Genomic DNA, 17256 nt, shown 5'->3' with positions numbered 1-17256 from the left:
TAATGAGGTACTTAATAATTTATGCAAATTATAAAATATGATTTATTTTTTTTCCATTGTTATAATTAATATTTAATGTAATTTAAAAAAAAAATCAAGTGTATATGTTAAGTAAATTTACACGTTTTTAACTACATAATTATGATACGTTACATACAAAAAACATGCTTAAATACAGTAATAAAGTTTATTGTTATTTTTATTTTGTGTTACAACTTATGAAACGCTTGATGAAAAAACTAAATTATATCAAATTATATGCTTAATATACTATATGCGTATTATAATACTATAAGAACCACAAATGGTCTGATTTTTATTTTTAAATAATATAATAAATAATATTACTAATATTAGACACAAATAAATAAAAAATTCAAACTTAACCTATATTATTTTGTTAAACTTAAGTTATTTAAATTAACCTCAGAGTTAATATTATGAACAATGGACTTCGTTTATATTTAACTGAAAAAAACTTCAAAAACACATAATTGGCTTCTTCAATATAAACTATCTATGGAGAAAAAAATCCTATTGTAAAGGATGATAGGTACGTTTTACCTTTTCCCGTTTTGTCGTAATCCGACAATAGAATTATTTTATTGAGAAATATACCTTATTTCTCATAGAAAAGCCTCTTATGTAATCGAATATAAAGTAAGGCCAATATTGTAATGAAGCCTTATTATGTAAGAAACATGTCATCTCTTTTTAGAAAATAAAATCATAATAAACATAAAAGAACCAGGGAAAAGGCACTTAAAGTAAATTAATAAAATTACTATTACTATTTTTACCAACACAGTAGTTAATAATAATAAACTATAGTATATTTTTCGTCGAATAAGTAGCCATCCAACTTACTAAACGTATAGATGATATAATCACTCTGCCATGTTTCATAAAATATATTTTACCAAGTAAAATTGAATTCAATATTAATTCAATTAGTTCATATAGTTTAATTAATTAAAATATTAAATATTAATGCATACCTATCTATTTATGAATCGCATATAATATTGAAGGCAATTACATGCATATTTTAGTAGGTATATTTGATTAAATAATTGTTTTCTAGGTCGTGTGGCTGAGGCTTTAATTTATTATAAAAGAGCCATGGCTGTGAATATGGAACACAGGGAGTCTGTTCTAGGTTTAGCCCGTGTACTTAGAGATCGAGGGCAAAGATCCAGAGTTTACAGACTTATAACATGGTAAGATACATGTTTATATTTTTAATTAAAAAGAAATAATTTTAGTTACAACATGTATTAATGATTATATATATTTTATAAATTAGAATTACTATTGAGATAGCTAAATTTCACAAACAACTTTAACAAATAGCATTATCAATAATAATTTAAAATTAATAAATTATTGATGTTTTCCTTTACTATCTAATATCGTTATTTTTATATTTATAACAAAAATAATAAATATAATATTATCCGGAATAAAACGGTTTTAATTAATTTAACTAATTGATCGTATAAATAAAGATAGTAGTTCTAGATTATTCGATTCATTTTTCATTTCATACATTTTTAAATTCAGTTTATGTGTCTTGAGTTTAATATTAATAGGTACATAGAACACATTATTATTTTTGTTTCGAAAGAAAAATGTTTTGGTTAAAAATGAATAAAATATTATTCTTACTTTTTTATGTAATATACTATGTACGCATCTTTTATGCTTTTACTTCTATCTCATGAAAAAATTAAAGAATAACATGTTAGTGCAAACTGCTAATTAAAATACAATTGAAATGTTCATAAAAAATAATTAATATTTTTTAAATGTTATAGTAAAACAAATAATGATAATAAAAAAAATATCAATGATGTTTATGTTTAGTTTACGCATTATAATATTTTGAATAATTTTGAATTTCAATTTAAAAATTAAAATCATTATTTGTATAATTGTAAGTGTAACGTTGTATCATGCATACGCATAATTTTTATAATATTGCTTATGTGGAGTTATATAATAAACATTAAAAATATACAGAAAAAATAATAAAGTTTTATTTAACATAAATTTTCAATAAAACCTATTTCGTTTAACAAGACGTAATATAACGTTTATACATGCGAATAATATTTCGATATACGTTATAAACATATTATTATAATGTTTCCGTTATTAAATATTCGAAATTTTTAGTTTTTCTATAGGGTTAAGTTTAGATATTTCTCTGTATACCTAATGGGTAACATAATGGATATTATCACGTTATGATAACCTATTTTTAGAAATTGCTAGTTTAAATGGATATAGATAGAAATCCGGTTAATGTCATACTGTTTTCGTGATTCAGTGAAAAACACATTCGTATATTTATAAACTATTTTATTTTATCATCAATACAATTTTCTTAACAAAAACTAAATTTGACATAAAATCCCCATTAGTCATTTGGATAATAATTTTATATTGTATAATATTATTTATTATTATACACTATATCACAATTTTATTCTACGTAGCACGGACTATTATAGTTCATTATTACGCTCTCGCGCGTTGAAGTTGTATTATCTGTGATTTGTCACACTTGATTTATTATTTTTTTCAATTTTTAAAAATGAATAAATATGGATGAACAAAGAAGGATATTGAATTGTTGTTTGAAATATCTGATGGCTATAATAGTGGATTAATTGATTTAAAGTTAAAAGTGATAGGTGATTGTCTTATTTTTATGTTTGTATTAATACATATATAATAATATTGTAATAATTATTATTTATTACTTTTTAATATTAAAAATAATGTTAATTAATAACATGTTGTAGTAATAATTATTACGTTTAATGTAGATTTTATTTTCATTGTCATCCCTAATCAAGTTCTAAACTAAATATAAAAAATTGACTATTTATATTTTAGTGTTGTATTACTTGTATTATATTTTTTTTAAGTTCAACTTGTTATAAATAATTAAAAAAACCTTTTAAAACATTGTTGTTATTCAATCAATTTATATATACAAGTCTGCTAAAAAAGTCTTAACATTTTTAATATTCTATGTAAGAAAATTATGTAATCTTTATAGATAATTTGGACTTTTAAGTACGTCTTCTATATTAGTTAAAATACCAAGAGGGCTTATTTGTCCCCTGAACTCCTCAATTTAATCTCACTTATATGTTTGTATTAAACAAATTAAAAACAATAAATAAAAATTTATAAACAGCATAAAAAAATAAATTTTATAATTTTGAATACATAGTTTGCACAAGGTTTAATCATAATTTTTCAATACATAAAAGTATTCAATATATATTTGTATTTATTTACTTATAACAAAGATCGAACAACAATAACAGTTAAATACTTCTTAGTTTTGGGTGTCTTACCGTTAACAATGTAGTTGTTAAAAAAATTAAAAATTAAAAAAAATTAGCTCTTATTGATTCATATTTTTCTATCAACCAATTGTAAACATATTTTTATTGTACAAATGTTAGATATTTAATAGAAATCAATGTCATTCGGTTCATCAAAAAATACTAAAACATTAATGTGATGCCGATAGATCATCATTACATAAATAAATTTAAAGTATAATTATTACAATTATCCACCTACTTTGATTTAAATTCGAAATCTATGTCTATTGATTTTATTTTTATTTGTTTGAAATTATTATCGATTATATAATACATTTATTTTAATCAAATAAAATTACTATTTTCTCGTACATTATAGCAAAGTGTCATTTTGTAAAACGTATATTTTATAAGAATTATTGTATTTACTAGAATAATTTACTTAAATGCAAAAGTTGAAATGGGTCCCATACAAAAAGCTACAGTTTACAGAATTAGCTTGCAGCCCATACAAAGCTTCATTAATATCGCAATAAACCGTTTACTGTATACGAAATGTTATTAATACCTAAATTTTTTTTTAATGTAATACGTAGGTCATTCGTAGCATTTTAAGATAACAATACATTATTTTGCTTTATAATTCAAACTATTTAAATTACATTTTTAACCCGTCTTCAAGTTCGCATATTATTACTGTTGTATTTTGCACTCTGCAGGGTTACTGCAATATCGTTGGCGTATATATTTTTCTGTTTCAACAGTGCAAGGTGCGGTAAAGGCGGGTTTTTCGTCGTAAATCTAATTTAACGTCATCCGCTTGCGGCGGACAATATGCAAAAGCCCTAATAATTATCAGTGGTCCGTCGACCTTTGTTGTGGTGCAGGTGGCAGTCGACGAGACGCAGACACTCGGTGCCCGGCGGCGGTCGGATCGTGTTCGCCGGCGATCTCTACGTCAAGGGATGGCAGCTGTACAAACAGGGCCAAACCACGGCACCACTACCTTCGGCTGGCGAGCCGCCACGAGGACGCAACGCCGGTGGCAAAATGTCAATGTGCAACGTACGTTTAACCTCTGTTATGACTAGAATAATTATTATGCATGCGCGTGTAGTCACTGTGACGGGCAGTGGTAGAAACGGCGAATGGTGATAAAGAGTGATACTTTTTTAACTCATTTCAACCTCCCCCCAATTACCGATTTGTTTTTATTCCACGCAACCTTCCATGAATGAAAAATTATAACACGATGTACATTGTAGTAAAGATGGTGTAAATAAATTGATTTATCAGCAAATAATTTCACAGGACTGTAGAACCGTGGTTTTACACATATACTACACATACCTATTATCTATTAAAAAGTTATTAATTCATAATTATTTTAAAATGCTTGAGATAGGATGTTATCTACTATAGATTTTATTTAAGATCTTGTATCGTCTCATGTTTTTGTTAAGTATATAAAAAAAAAATGTGAAAAGTTAATATTATTTTTTTTTTTAGACATTTATTTGGATTCAGTTTAACAGTAAATTTACACATTGGTGTTTTACCACCTTGGTTTTTTTTAAAGTAAAATTTTATTTTCTCAAAAATTATTAACATATTTGAAAATATATATATTTTTTTAATAATTTTATATCATTATAAAAACAAATATACTTATTTTTTTCATTACTATTTTTAAGTTTTTACTTTTTTAAATAAATATAATTTTATAATATTATAATATTTCAGAACATAATATTTTTTTTGATAATTTAAATATGTAATTTTTGTTCAAGGGAATCGTATAATTTAAGTCATTACTATAATTTTTTTTCCAAACAATTTTTTTGGAAACAATTCTTTTAAACAATTGTCAAGCACCCTAAATATTTAATATACAACATTGTAAATTATTTTAAAAATGTTCACATCCACTAACTTATTTTTTTATTCAATTTTACAAAACGCGTCACAGAATTTTTCCGTTTTTCCGGTTTCTTCTGAGTTATATAATTGGTACAACATTACATTTTAGATATTATAAAGTATGTATTGGTATGGTGACAGTATACCACCATACTGATACGTACTGGAATACCATAAAACCGATATAATTAACTAAAATACCGTGATATTGGTATACCATAACAGAAATATAGAATATAGTATATCGTAATATTTATCATACATATCATTAACGATACCATAATTCTGTCATATTATACTGATGTATAATAAATCAATATCGCTATAAAATAATTAAATATAAATATTTGATGTATACTACCTATCAACATAGTATTTAAACAATGCGGTGTCCACTGAAAAACAAATATTTAACATTTTAGTAGTAGTATCTTGCTGTTTCAGTATTAAACGGTATCTCAAAATTTTGGTTTAATACCGTTTAAGTAATAATTGAAAATTTGATAACCCATATTATTGGGGTTAAAGCATTTGAAAAAATAAAATATTTTAGTGAGCTCAGTGCTATATACCTTTAATTATTGTATACTTATATAAATATAAAATACACAATTAGGTATTCTATGCATATTAATATCAAATCAAATATACAGAGTATAATATTAACGGTAATTTTATCCTTTACGCATTTATTTGTTGTTATTATATTCTATAATGTGTAAAAGAAAATTAAATGTTTTATCTATACGTCATATAATATGTTGCAATTTATCTCGGTTATTTAAATATAAAGACATTATATATAATTATTTTACTGGTTATGTCTGTAAACTGTTAGGCTGTGTTGTACTTGATTTGCCGTTGTTTTTTTTATTTCGGAAATCCTACATCGATTAACATTTATTATTATAATTTATTATTTTAGCTTAAAAAAAATAAGCTTTTCGTATATCGTAATAGTACAGCTCGTTGTCGTTGTAAATATGATAATGTGATAAAATAAAAAAGAAACATCAGCGAGAATTTGAAAGTGTGCTGACTTATTCGTGTATATTACGCGTAATATACTACACCAGCGACTAAGGATTGGATTTAACGAGCTAGAATTTTTAAAACAGAGTTAATTTAAACTTTTTTTTTTAATTTTAACGAGCTACTTTTTAATTATTTGCATCTAAAAAAATAAACGAGTTTTGTTTAAAAAGTTTATTTAATATTTAATCAAGTTAATTCATTTTTTGTTGCTTTAACTTTATTATCTTCCTTGCCATACCGATAAAAAGTAGGTATCTGAAATTATGCAATTAAACTGTTTCCTTTGTCAACATATGGTTCAAAGTTGAGTGTATATTCTAATCTTTTAAGGCGTCATATTGCACTTCAGCGATATAATTGTTAATTTCGTTGATGTATTTAAATTAATTTACTCTTCAAAATAATGTAGTTTTACTTTCACGTAGTAGTAATGCAATGTAATCATAATTATAAGTAAACGATTTTTATTGCCAATGAAAAATCTACACATCTTTTTGGTTCGCTGTTTTGGTACCTCATTACTCAAGTAAAGAATATATCACAACATTTATTTTATAGTAATTCTATTAAATTTACGACTGAAAGGCTATTAAAAAAACCGATCAGTAATCGGTATCATCACAACTTTTTTCCAATACGAACGTTTCGTGTATAGTATCGTTTTCCCATCAATCATCATGTTTTAGTAATAGGATTCTGTGACATGTATTGCAAGGTTAAATGTCTATACTAAGCATAACATTTTAATTGTTTAATGCGAAAAATTAGTTCTATATCACATTGTTTACTTTGGTATTTAAGGTTATTTTAAGTATTAAATTTATAACAGTTCATGGGGATCTACAGAAACCATCATAAGTGGAACAATAATAGTTGAGGTTTATATTTTTAAATACCTTAATTTTCTTAGTTGAAAAAAATACATTTAAATTGTATAAGAACTTAAAAAATAAATATTTTTCTTACATAAATTACAATTTATATTAAGTATATCAGATTTTTAAAATAATACCAGGCAAGATTATTATAATTATGAATAGGGTATATGAGTACTTGTGAACACGACTGACAACATATAACGCGATGTATTATTTCCTAGCACATGGCTCAAAATATATTATTTGTTTACTGACTACCGTTACGTTAATTACTTGTATCGAGTCATCGTCATTAATTTTTTATACTCAACAGGAAAACATTAGAGCCAATTTTATTTTTCGACCAATGTGGTATAGGTATAAAATATTATTATGTATGTCGGTACCGTACACTATATATTATTATACATTTAGGCCCGACTGCAGATACCGCTGTAACGAACCGTAACGTTTGTGTCCGCATGTCTAAAAACATTATGCGACAAGTCCTTTAACGCCACCGTGAATGGGAACTTCTGTGCGAGCGTGCGTGTTGTGTGTGTTTTGACGATGCTTGACATACCTATATCCCTCGTACGTCGTATATAGTACATTGTAATGAATAGAGTAAAATAATAATTTATATACAAGTCACACGTGAGATAAAAAAAAATGTGATAACATTACGTCATGTGCCAACGTCTAACCAGAATGACGTGGAAAAATAATATGCATAAAATACAACAAAAAGCGTTGTATAGAAAACTATAATGTTCACGTGAAATAAAAATTTAGTTTAATAATTGTATAATAATAATATAGATGTATTGTTACTGCAAATAAATGGTAATCGAAGTCAATTCCATGCACTTACTCTTTACTCTTACCTGAAATTTTTGAACGGGTAAATATATCCCAAAGATATGTCATTAGCAGAAATCTTTAAATATTCCAAAATAAATAATGAAATTATTTAACATAATTTTTTTTTTTTTAACACAAAACTGTTTTTTTCCTCAAATTATTGCATTAAAGTAAATTTTAAAGTTTCTGCTTTTGTATAATGTTGACATAATATAATTGTTAACGTTTCGCATTATCTGGATTACCAAAATAACACAAAAATACTATTTAATTAATATTATGATTACAAGATTATCATCACATGTTTTTTTTTTTTTAGACAAAATATAATACATTTTTTTTAATGAACACTTGTCTGCTTAGTTTTGCTTAACTTGGGTACTTTAATTTTTTTCTAAGTCATGAAATGAGTTTTAAAAACTTTTCTAAAAACCATTATTTAGGTTATAGTTTAATTTTGGTGATTACACATTATTTTGTCTCCTATGTATATTTTACCCAATTACTTCGCCGTTTCGATGACTGATTTATAGTCTACTGTAGATACCACACGTAAATAATTAATTATTTATAGTATAATATTATAGTTGTATGTGTTCATACGCCAATTCCTGCTGAATTCCTGAAAAGGAACCGATAACATGAATTGGAAAAAACCATATTAAACATTGTTCCACGGTCGACGTTCAAACATTTATACGCCTGTGTCTGAGCACTCTAAGCATAATAATATTATGAAGTGATGACCCAACGAATTCGTATTATATCTTAACATTATTATTATTAGTATTATATTAATACAATATATTATATAATTTTTCAACAAAAAATTGAATTTCTTTTTTAATAGAATTTCTATGGATAATAAGTATAGTATTATAGATCTTGAATTGCATTAATTTTCAGTTTTTGATTTGCAACCAATACGTGATTATTTTACTCTAATATTTCCTACGTCTTTCGTAATATTTATTCTCAACTGATCGGAAGCACTGCACATTTAACAAAATAACAATATATTATATTATAATCGAATATTTTCTCACTGTTTTATGTAAGTCCTGAAATGTTTTAAGTTATAACAATTATTATATACAATAAACATTAGTATACTAACGCATTGTTTTTAATGCATTACACATCTATATCATAATATCAAAATAGTTGCTAAAATAATGTTCACTACAGATTAAATAATTATTATATTATTTATACAAAATCATTTTCAGATTCCTAATACCGTATGATAGTAAATCTCCAATTAATAATACGATTCATTTTCTTTGTATCTACTATAAACGAGATGATGTTGTTGTCTAGACTTAGGTTATTGTGGTTTATTTACTAGAATATATTATCTTTATTAAAATACTGACTGAATAAGTACGATATTTAAAGTAATTAAAATCGGAAACGATACTTGTTTACGGTATACAATAATATTTTGTATTTTATCATTTAACACTGTAGATATAACACAGATATATTAGTATTCCAACCTTTTTTTTATTATGTTTGTGTCTTATAAAGTTATAACTTACATTTTTTTAATCTGTAGTGTGATTCATTTAAGTAACTTGATGACATTTATAACGAAACTTGCATATTATGGACTTCCAATTAACTGAATGTTTTTCCAACAAAATATTTCTAAGAAATTAGATTTTTTCTGTTATAAAGTTGAAAGTTTAACTCTAACAATTTGTTTATATAAATTGAATAAACAATCAAATAATTTGTTGTATTGTATACACAATATTAAACTATAATAAACATCTAAATATCACGTATTTTTTTTTAACGTTATATAAATTTAACATTGAATATGACGTTTAATTTTATAATATTAAAAAGAATGTAAATAGGTTAAAATATAATATGTATATATAAACTCGAATTATATTTTTTAATAAGCACAATAATTAAAATATTTATATTTTTTTTTTGCAATTTTAATGCTATAGTAAAAAAGTTTATTAATGTTTAACATGATAATATGATATAATGTTTATCAAAAATAATAAATATACTAAATAAAGTATACAAAATGAGTATAACAGACACAGATTATTACTAATTATATTTAATCTCTGTTTATAGAATTATAACATAATAGCTATTTTTATTATTCTACCATAATTATTAACTATTTGAAAGAATCGTAATTTTTTGTTACCTGAACATTATCAAATATGTCAAAAATTATATATGCAATTATTAATTTCAATTTTATATATATTTTATAATTTAATATTACTACAATGAATCATACTGTAATTGACTACCAAATGATTGAATCAGTCAATTATTGAATAATCCGATTCTTCCTAAAAACCAAAACTTTCAGAAAAATTAAATTAATTTTATGTCTTAGAGTCTAGATTAATGTAGTTCTATTGATTACTATAATAATTCATCGTTATTAAAAATTAATTGTAAATATCCATTCTAAATAATACGAAAAATCAAAAAATGCAATAAAACATGAAACTAACAATTTTTTTGGACGAATCAGATTTCTCAAAAGATTGATTCCTATAAAAATAATAATATATTTTGTATTTATTAGCTTTAATATACCATCATGATATTATTTCGTATTTCTAAAAATATTCTCACAGTGCCAAATGGAAATTAAAAACATTGCTATATGATCCGTTTACAGCAAGCATATCCAACCTACATCGAGGCTACAACTCTCGATACATATTATTACCCGCCCTTCAATTCCAAAACCATCGATTGATAGTACGTACTCGCTATATTTATACTATTAAAAAAAGAAATTTATACCAAGTATACAAAACTATACGTCATATCAAAAATAAAATACAAGAATATTTAGCTAATAATTATACATACTATTAATTACTACAATATGTTAATATTTATTAATTTAGTTATTAATTTTAATAAAATTTATTATAAAAAAAAAGGATAATATCATGCATTTACCTTTTGTAGTTATGTGCATTTAGAAAATGTGGACTATAATTATTTTTACTCAAGTAATTATGAGACACAAGTTTCCCAAAAGGTTGGACATCACTGATTTAGAAGTGTTACACTCATTAGTTAGTAAATTTAAGTTATTATTATTATTATTTATTTATTTTTGTATTACCCTTAAAACTAAACTACTATCACAAAAAATACCCGAACCGTAACTAAAATATTTTATATTTACTAAATAAATATTTATCGTTTAAAAAACTGTTTAAATTTACCTGGAATTAATCTGTTTTTAATTAATTTAAGTTCAAAATAGACTTATACATTCGATTTTATTTTAGTTATAAAATAAATCAAGTTTGGTATTTCAACTACTATATTATGCAAACGAATTCCAATATATTTATTGAATTTTTTTCAATATAACACGTAAAGCAATCATCCGATATAAGGTTTAAATAAGGAGGGTCTATATTTAAGTATAGTTTCAAAAAATATAATATGAATACAAACTTTTTACCATAGAAAAAAAATATTTCGTAGTCATATATCGATGTTCAACACTGTTTACGTGCTTTGCATAACTAAAATCGTCAGAAAATGTAATTTTCTGAATTTGTTGCTTTTATTGCTATTTCTGGATAGCATTCGAATCACAATATTACTTTGTTAGCATCCTATCGTTGGGTACAGACTACTAAACTCGGAATCAATAGCATTGCCAAAAAAATTCATTAAACCATTTTATGTACATTTATACGTATAGTAAATTCTGATTTCGTCGATTCCTTGGAAAATATGTAACATAAAATCTAGTCATTCTTCTCTCATACCTCTCTATGTAGTTGCAATAAATCGGAAATGATGAAATCCAATACCAATTAGGATTTAGGTTCTATTTCAATATAGAAGTCGTCATTATTTCTTCAGCGTGACATAAACGAAAGTTTAATATTTATTTTATTATTTTATAAGGATGTATCCATGATCGTTGGATTACATTAAAATTATATACTTGGGTGATTTGTAATGTTTTAATCATATTTACTATATTTTAGTAAATGCCATTCTGAATAGTATGCTAGGCAACTATAATCCATTTACGTTTGTATATAATACATATTTTTCTTATTACATAAAAAAAAAAAAAAAAAAATGAAGAAATAATAATTTCTTGTTACATTTTTACCATGAATCACCTTTCATCTCAGCGTATTTAAATTACACTAGTTTTTTTTTTATTTATTTAAGATGAGATGTTTTGCTGATTAAATTAATATTCTGAACCTTTGACCATCATTATTGTTCCTCTTTTGCATCTTGTATATTTTTATTGTGTTTTTGACCGGAATATTGTACGAATTGCCTTTAACTAAAATACTATAAAACGCTTTTGAGCGCTTAACCACTATAATAACGGTCTAACTACTATGATCTTAAAATATCTCTTTTGATGCTTTCCACTCATATAGTACTCATATAGTCATAATATTATAGTAATCAAACATGAACTAATTTAGTTCAAATTTAAATTTCTTGTTTTGGTAAACGAATTTTTATAATGTCGAGTGTATGTATGCTTTAGTATAGTAAATATAATAAATTTAATTTTTCATTAGTTTATTATAACATGCCAAAGATTATACTCCTAATACGGTCAAAAGAAATTAAAAGGTTTCCTTTTGATTAAATATAGACAATTTTTATCAAAATCCGACAAAAATGTTAAAACAACATTCACAAGCACAATTTAAATATAATATATTCAATGGAACTAAATTTTAATTTAATCACCGGGTCATAGTATGTTTTTTTTATCATAACTATAACAATCTCTTACATTTATTTGTTACGATAAGACAGTGTAAGTGATATGGGTGGTAGTTAATAGGTGGTAATTTAGTATTAAATGATTAGTCCATCTTTTAATGTAACTTAAATGCATGAGGCTATTTATTCAAATAGAAAACATGAACACTACTTTACAATTAAGACGTCTATCTCCTGAGATGGTAAAAAAAAAAAAAAAAAATGGAAGTTGGGATGATTGCAATAGTCATCGTTATTGAATAGAAGAAGTTTGTAGAAGGTTCAAAACACATTTTGTATAAACTTCATTTAGATGTCTTTGTGAAGAGTGTCATTTGAGACATAAAACAGTGATTTAATAATACAAAATTAATAGATTTTATAAATCTTAGTTTAAAAGTTTGCTTTTTTGCCAGATGCTATCAAAGGCTTGAAATAGACTTAGGAATGCATTAATAATTTTTCTAGTTTTTTAGAATTTGAATATTTTATTAAATTTTTATTATTATTAATATTATTAACCAATATTATATTTTTATGAACAATCATAAGAAGACAAAAAATATAAGTAAAGGACCATTTGACATAGTCAATGACATATTTTAGCTGCATTCACATACAAATGAAGCCATAGCTTAATTTATGCAAAGACATAAACATTGTTTTAATTTAATTAATAATTCATTTATTTTAATTTTTCACAATAGTTTTTTTTCAGAATCAGTTCATTTATATTAGACTAAAATGTATAATATGAACGAATATAATGTATAGTATTGACATTTCAGAAAAAAAATAATAAAACAATACATAATACTATTTTAATGTTTTTATAATAAAGCAATGTCTGTTTTATTATTTTTTTCAACGCATAAAAATACCTTAATACTCATGGATGAACAATATTTTATGGAAAATCGTAAAAACAAATAAATAACTTCGCGTTTTAGCCTTAATATTACCAATTATTACTTTATTATGCTTTACTATCAATAAATGAGGATAAGTTAGCTTAACTTAAATTATTAAGCGGAACAAGAAAAACTTTTTAATCTATTTTATGATACAAAAAATCAAAAATTACCGATTACCGCAGCCATTAATCTTATTTATTTTAAAAATATCTACTCATAACAATCCGATTGTATTTTAACGTTAACTAACTTAAACGGAAAAAAAGTATCACACTCACAAAATGGTTTTTATATGATATTATAGGGTAACCTAATAATGATTAAGTATTATTTAATATCTATGTGTTTCTATATCAGATATTTTTCTTTGGTTGATAATTTGTCTTATGATTTCTTTCAACAATATAACTATAGCTGTTACTAATAATAAATATAAATAAATATATGTGTATATAGTATAAGTAAAAAAAAAAACGACAAATTAATAGTATTGCACATAATTTTTCCTTGATTGATAAGGTACAATATTGAAGAGCACTTGAGAAGAAAATAAAAATAAAATTTAAAATATAGGACGCCATAATTTTGATTGTAAAAAATGCATAGTTTCACGTGGCCGTTTCATACTGTTGTTCAAATACGTCGTCTGGTTTCCATCACTCCACTGAAAATATAAACATATAATTGCATATTGGATAACTTTAGACTAGTGGCATGCATATTTATAGTTATAACTTATTATTCATCAGTATAAATATATTAATCAACAAAGAACATGATCTCCCTACTGCACACTTGTGATAAGCATTGTTAACGATTTGGGTGCGTAACGGACAATAATTAAAAACAGATGTATATACAACTACCTGTTTTAACAGTTACCACTCAATCCATGCGGGAAGATTTAATAATAAAATGATTTAATTGTATCCCTGTGTTTGTTTAATTAAAAACGAACTAAAACTAAATATATTTTACATTTTATTACTTAGGATAATATTCTTTTTCATTAATAATATGTGAAATATATTTGAATTAATATATAGGTACGTTTCAACATATACTTCTAGTTGATATTACGGTCGTAAACTATTATTTGATTAAAAGATAGGTTATAAAGTTTTCACTGATATTCCATCGATTATAGTTTTTATTTTGATTTAAGGCTTCAGCAGAACTTTAAGCCAACGTACACTTTTGATATCCACCCTCCGAATATTATTCTATTTTGTTCTTTTTAGATCTCCTAGCAATTTATTCGAGTACTCTGAGTCTCTAGTGACTAATAATTGAGTGACGTGTTTTCAACAAGTCGTAGAGAATTTATTACTTCTATTATTATTATAATGTATAGAGTTTTTTTAAAAGTTAATAAGATTGCATTTAATCCAACATAACATAATATCACGATATATATATATATATATATATATAGATATATTGTTTAATAAACATGCATTAGGGCAATAATAAATACAAACACGAATGCAGACGTTTACTATAATATCACACCGGAGAATGACAAATAAATTGTGTTTTTATTATATTAATATGCAGTTCCATTAATATAGTTGTCGTTTTTAATAAAAAAAGAGTATGCCATTTTCAACCTTCCCTACTCAAAGGGTGTAAATTAAAAATCTATAGTGCGTTGTATAATACATGGATTACAGAAATAATGTAAGTAATGTATACATTTTAATAGGTACTAAATAAAATAGATACTGAGAAATTCATTAAGTATGATAACCCTTAGTGTATTTTTTAATTATGCGTTTATATTTTAAATTCTGATTTTTAAGTTTTTGAGTACACTTAGAATCATATTTTTAAAAACTTGTATTTTTTTAAAACATCGTGTTTAGTAAAAACTTTTTTCAGACGGAGACCTCCCTCTTTTATTGTAAATATTATTAAGACGATGGTTTTTATTTTACTTAATTTAAATTTAAACGAGTATTTGGTTAGCTATTAACAGTTTGTTATGCTTTGATACAACCTTTAAATGCCATTAAAAAAAAAAAAATAATAAAGAATAAAATGAACTTGTTGGTGAATTACCCTGATGTATATTCAAAAATATGGTATTTACTCGTATAGTGTTAATTTGCAAAAAAAAAAAAAATTAAACAAATATTCAAAAACTCATTACAGAGTGCACTTAAACAAAATTCGCTTGTTTTAAGGTATCTGGCAATTCCGTATTTGTCTCGGTGAATCAATTTGGAAATGTCTTTATTATTACGGCAATCGTGTACGTAAAAACCATATAGGTACATATCGTTTACTTAAGAAATAATTTTAGAGAAAAAAAAAAGAACGGTTTTACATCGAAACTAAATACCATTTGAAATATGAGTATTTTGTGAATGTATACTAATGCAGTAGGTATTGTGTTATTTTATATAGGCACTGCACGTACTGCGTTATATTAACAGACGCCTCTATTTGAACTTCGTTATTATTATTAACAACACTTTCCGAGTTTCCGAATTTATTAACATGACATACGATACGAATACAATAAATTTAACGTCACGCGTATATTATTATGATAATATTCCATACCTATTTATCTACAACGCGTATTATTTTTCGCTTTTTCTTTTTTCGTTTCCCCAAAGACAATAATATGCTTAATGTCTTGTTTTATTTTCTAATTGGAGCGAAATATTTAATTTTTAAGTGTTTTTGTTGTTATTCTCATTTTTTTTTTTATTTTTTTGTAACGTCATAATATTGGTGGGTAGGTACTCGGGACTCTTATCGCAGAAACGAGTTTTCGCGCGCGAGCTGAGTGCGAGACCATTATACGCTCGGGGCAACTCCATTAAATATCCTCGCCGTAAATTTGATAAATAATGGTCTATTTTTTATCTTTTTATCAAAGGCCATCGTGCGCGTGGGCCATTCTTAAAAGTGTAAAGGAACTCCGTCCTAATTGTTATCACAGCGAGAATGGTTTTTAATTTACATCACTTCGCCATTTTTTAGCGCTTTTTTTTTCGTTGTTTTTATAATAATTGTATTAATTGTATATTTTCCAAATTATAATCTTATACTGTTTGTATGATTAAATCATAATGCGAAATCCACAGATTTCAAAAATTCCGACGCAATAATTTAAAAATGTTATTCTCCAAAAAGAAAATTGAATGGGTTCACTGAAATATGGATATTATTATTATTCTCCATTACTATATATATATATTTATGATTATATATATAAATGCATATATATATATAAGTATATATATATAAATGCATGTACGAAACTAGCCACAAGAAAATCTACCGTTATTGAGAGGGCCTCGTTTTGCCGAGAGGGTGGACACGTATACGAGTACTATTCTTCTTTGGGAAATGTCTATTTCAGAGATATTTCTGTGTCGGGAGTTGTCTGAAACCAAACATTTTTACCGATATTGTTTCGAACAAACGATACTGCATGTTGTATATTATTATTATGTTTTCAAACTTCAGTGGGTAAAATACGTGACCTAGACAAAATGTCGCATCAAGATGCTATTTACATCGGGGTGTGGGAATAGCCAGGCG

The 17256-nt window shown here is 24.9% G+C and overlaps 1 protein-coding gene across 1 annotated transcript in view; it reads left to right on the top strand.

The window, feature by feature from the left end:
- LOC113556062 (protein O-mannosyl-transferase TMTC1-like) overlaps window positions 1–17256 on the top strand; it is a 99034-nt gene that overhangs the window by 68155 nt on the left and 13623 nt on the right. The window contains exons 13-14 of the mRNA XM_026960785.2: window positions 1085–1220; window positions 4235–4412. Of these exons, the coding sequence (XP_026816586.1) occupies window positions 1085–1220; window positions 4235–4412 (314 nt within the window). The remainder of the gene's footprint in view (window positions 1–1084; window positions 1221–4234; window positions 4413–17256) is intronic.

This window comes from Rhopalosiphum maidis, chromosome 1 (genome assembly GCF_003676215.2).
Source record: "Rhopalosiphum maidis isolate BTI-1 chromosome 1, ASM367621v3, whole genome shotgun sequence".
Taxonomy (NCBI): Eukaryota; Metazoa; Arthropoda; class Insecta; order Hemiptera; family Aphididae; genus Rhopalosiphum; species Rhopalosiphum maidis.
Note: the sequence above shows the minus strand (reverse complement) of the source record. Positions and strands in the feature narration are given on the sequence as shown.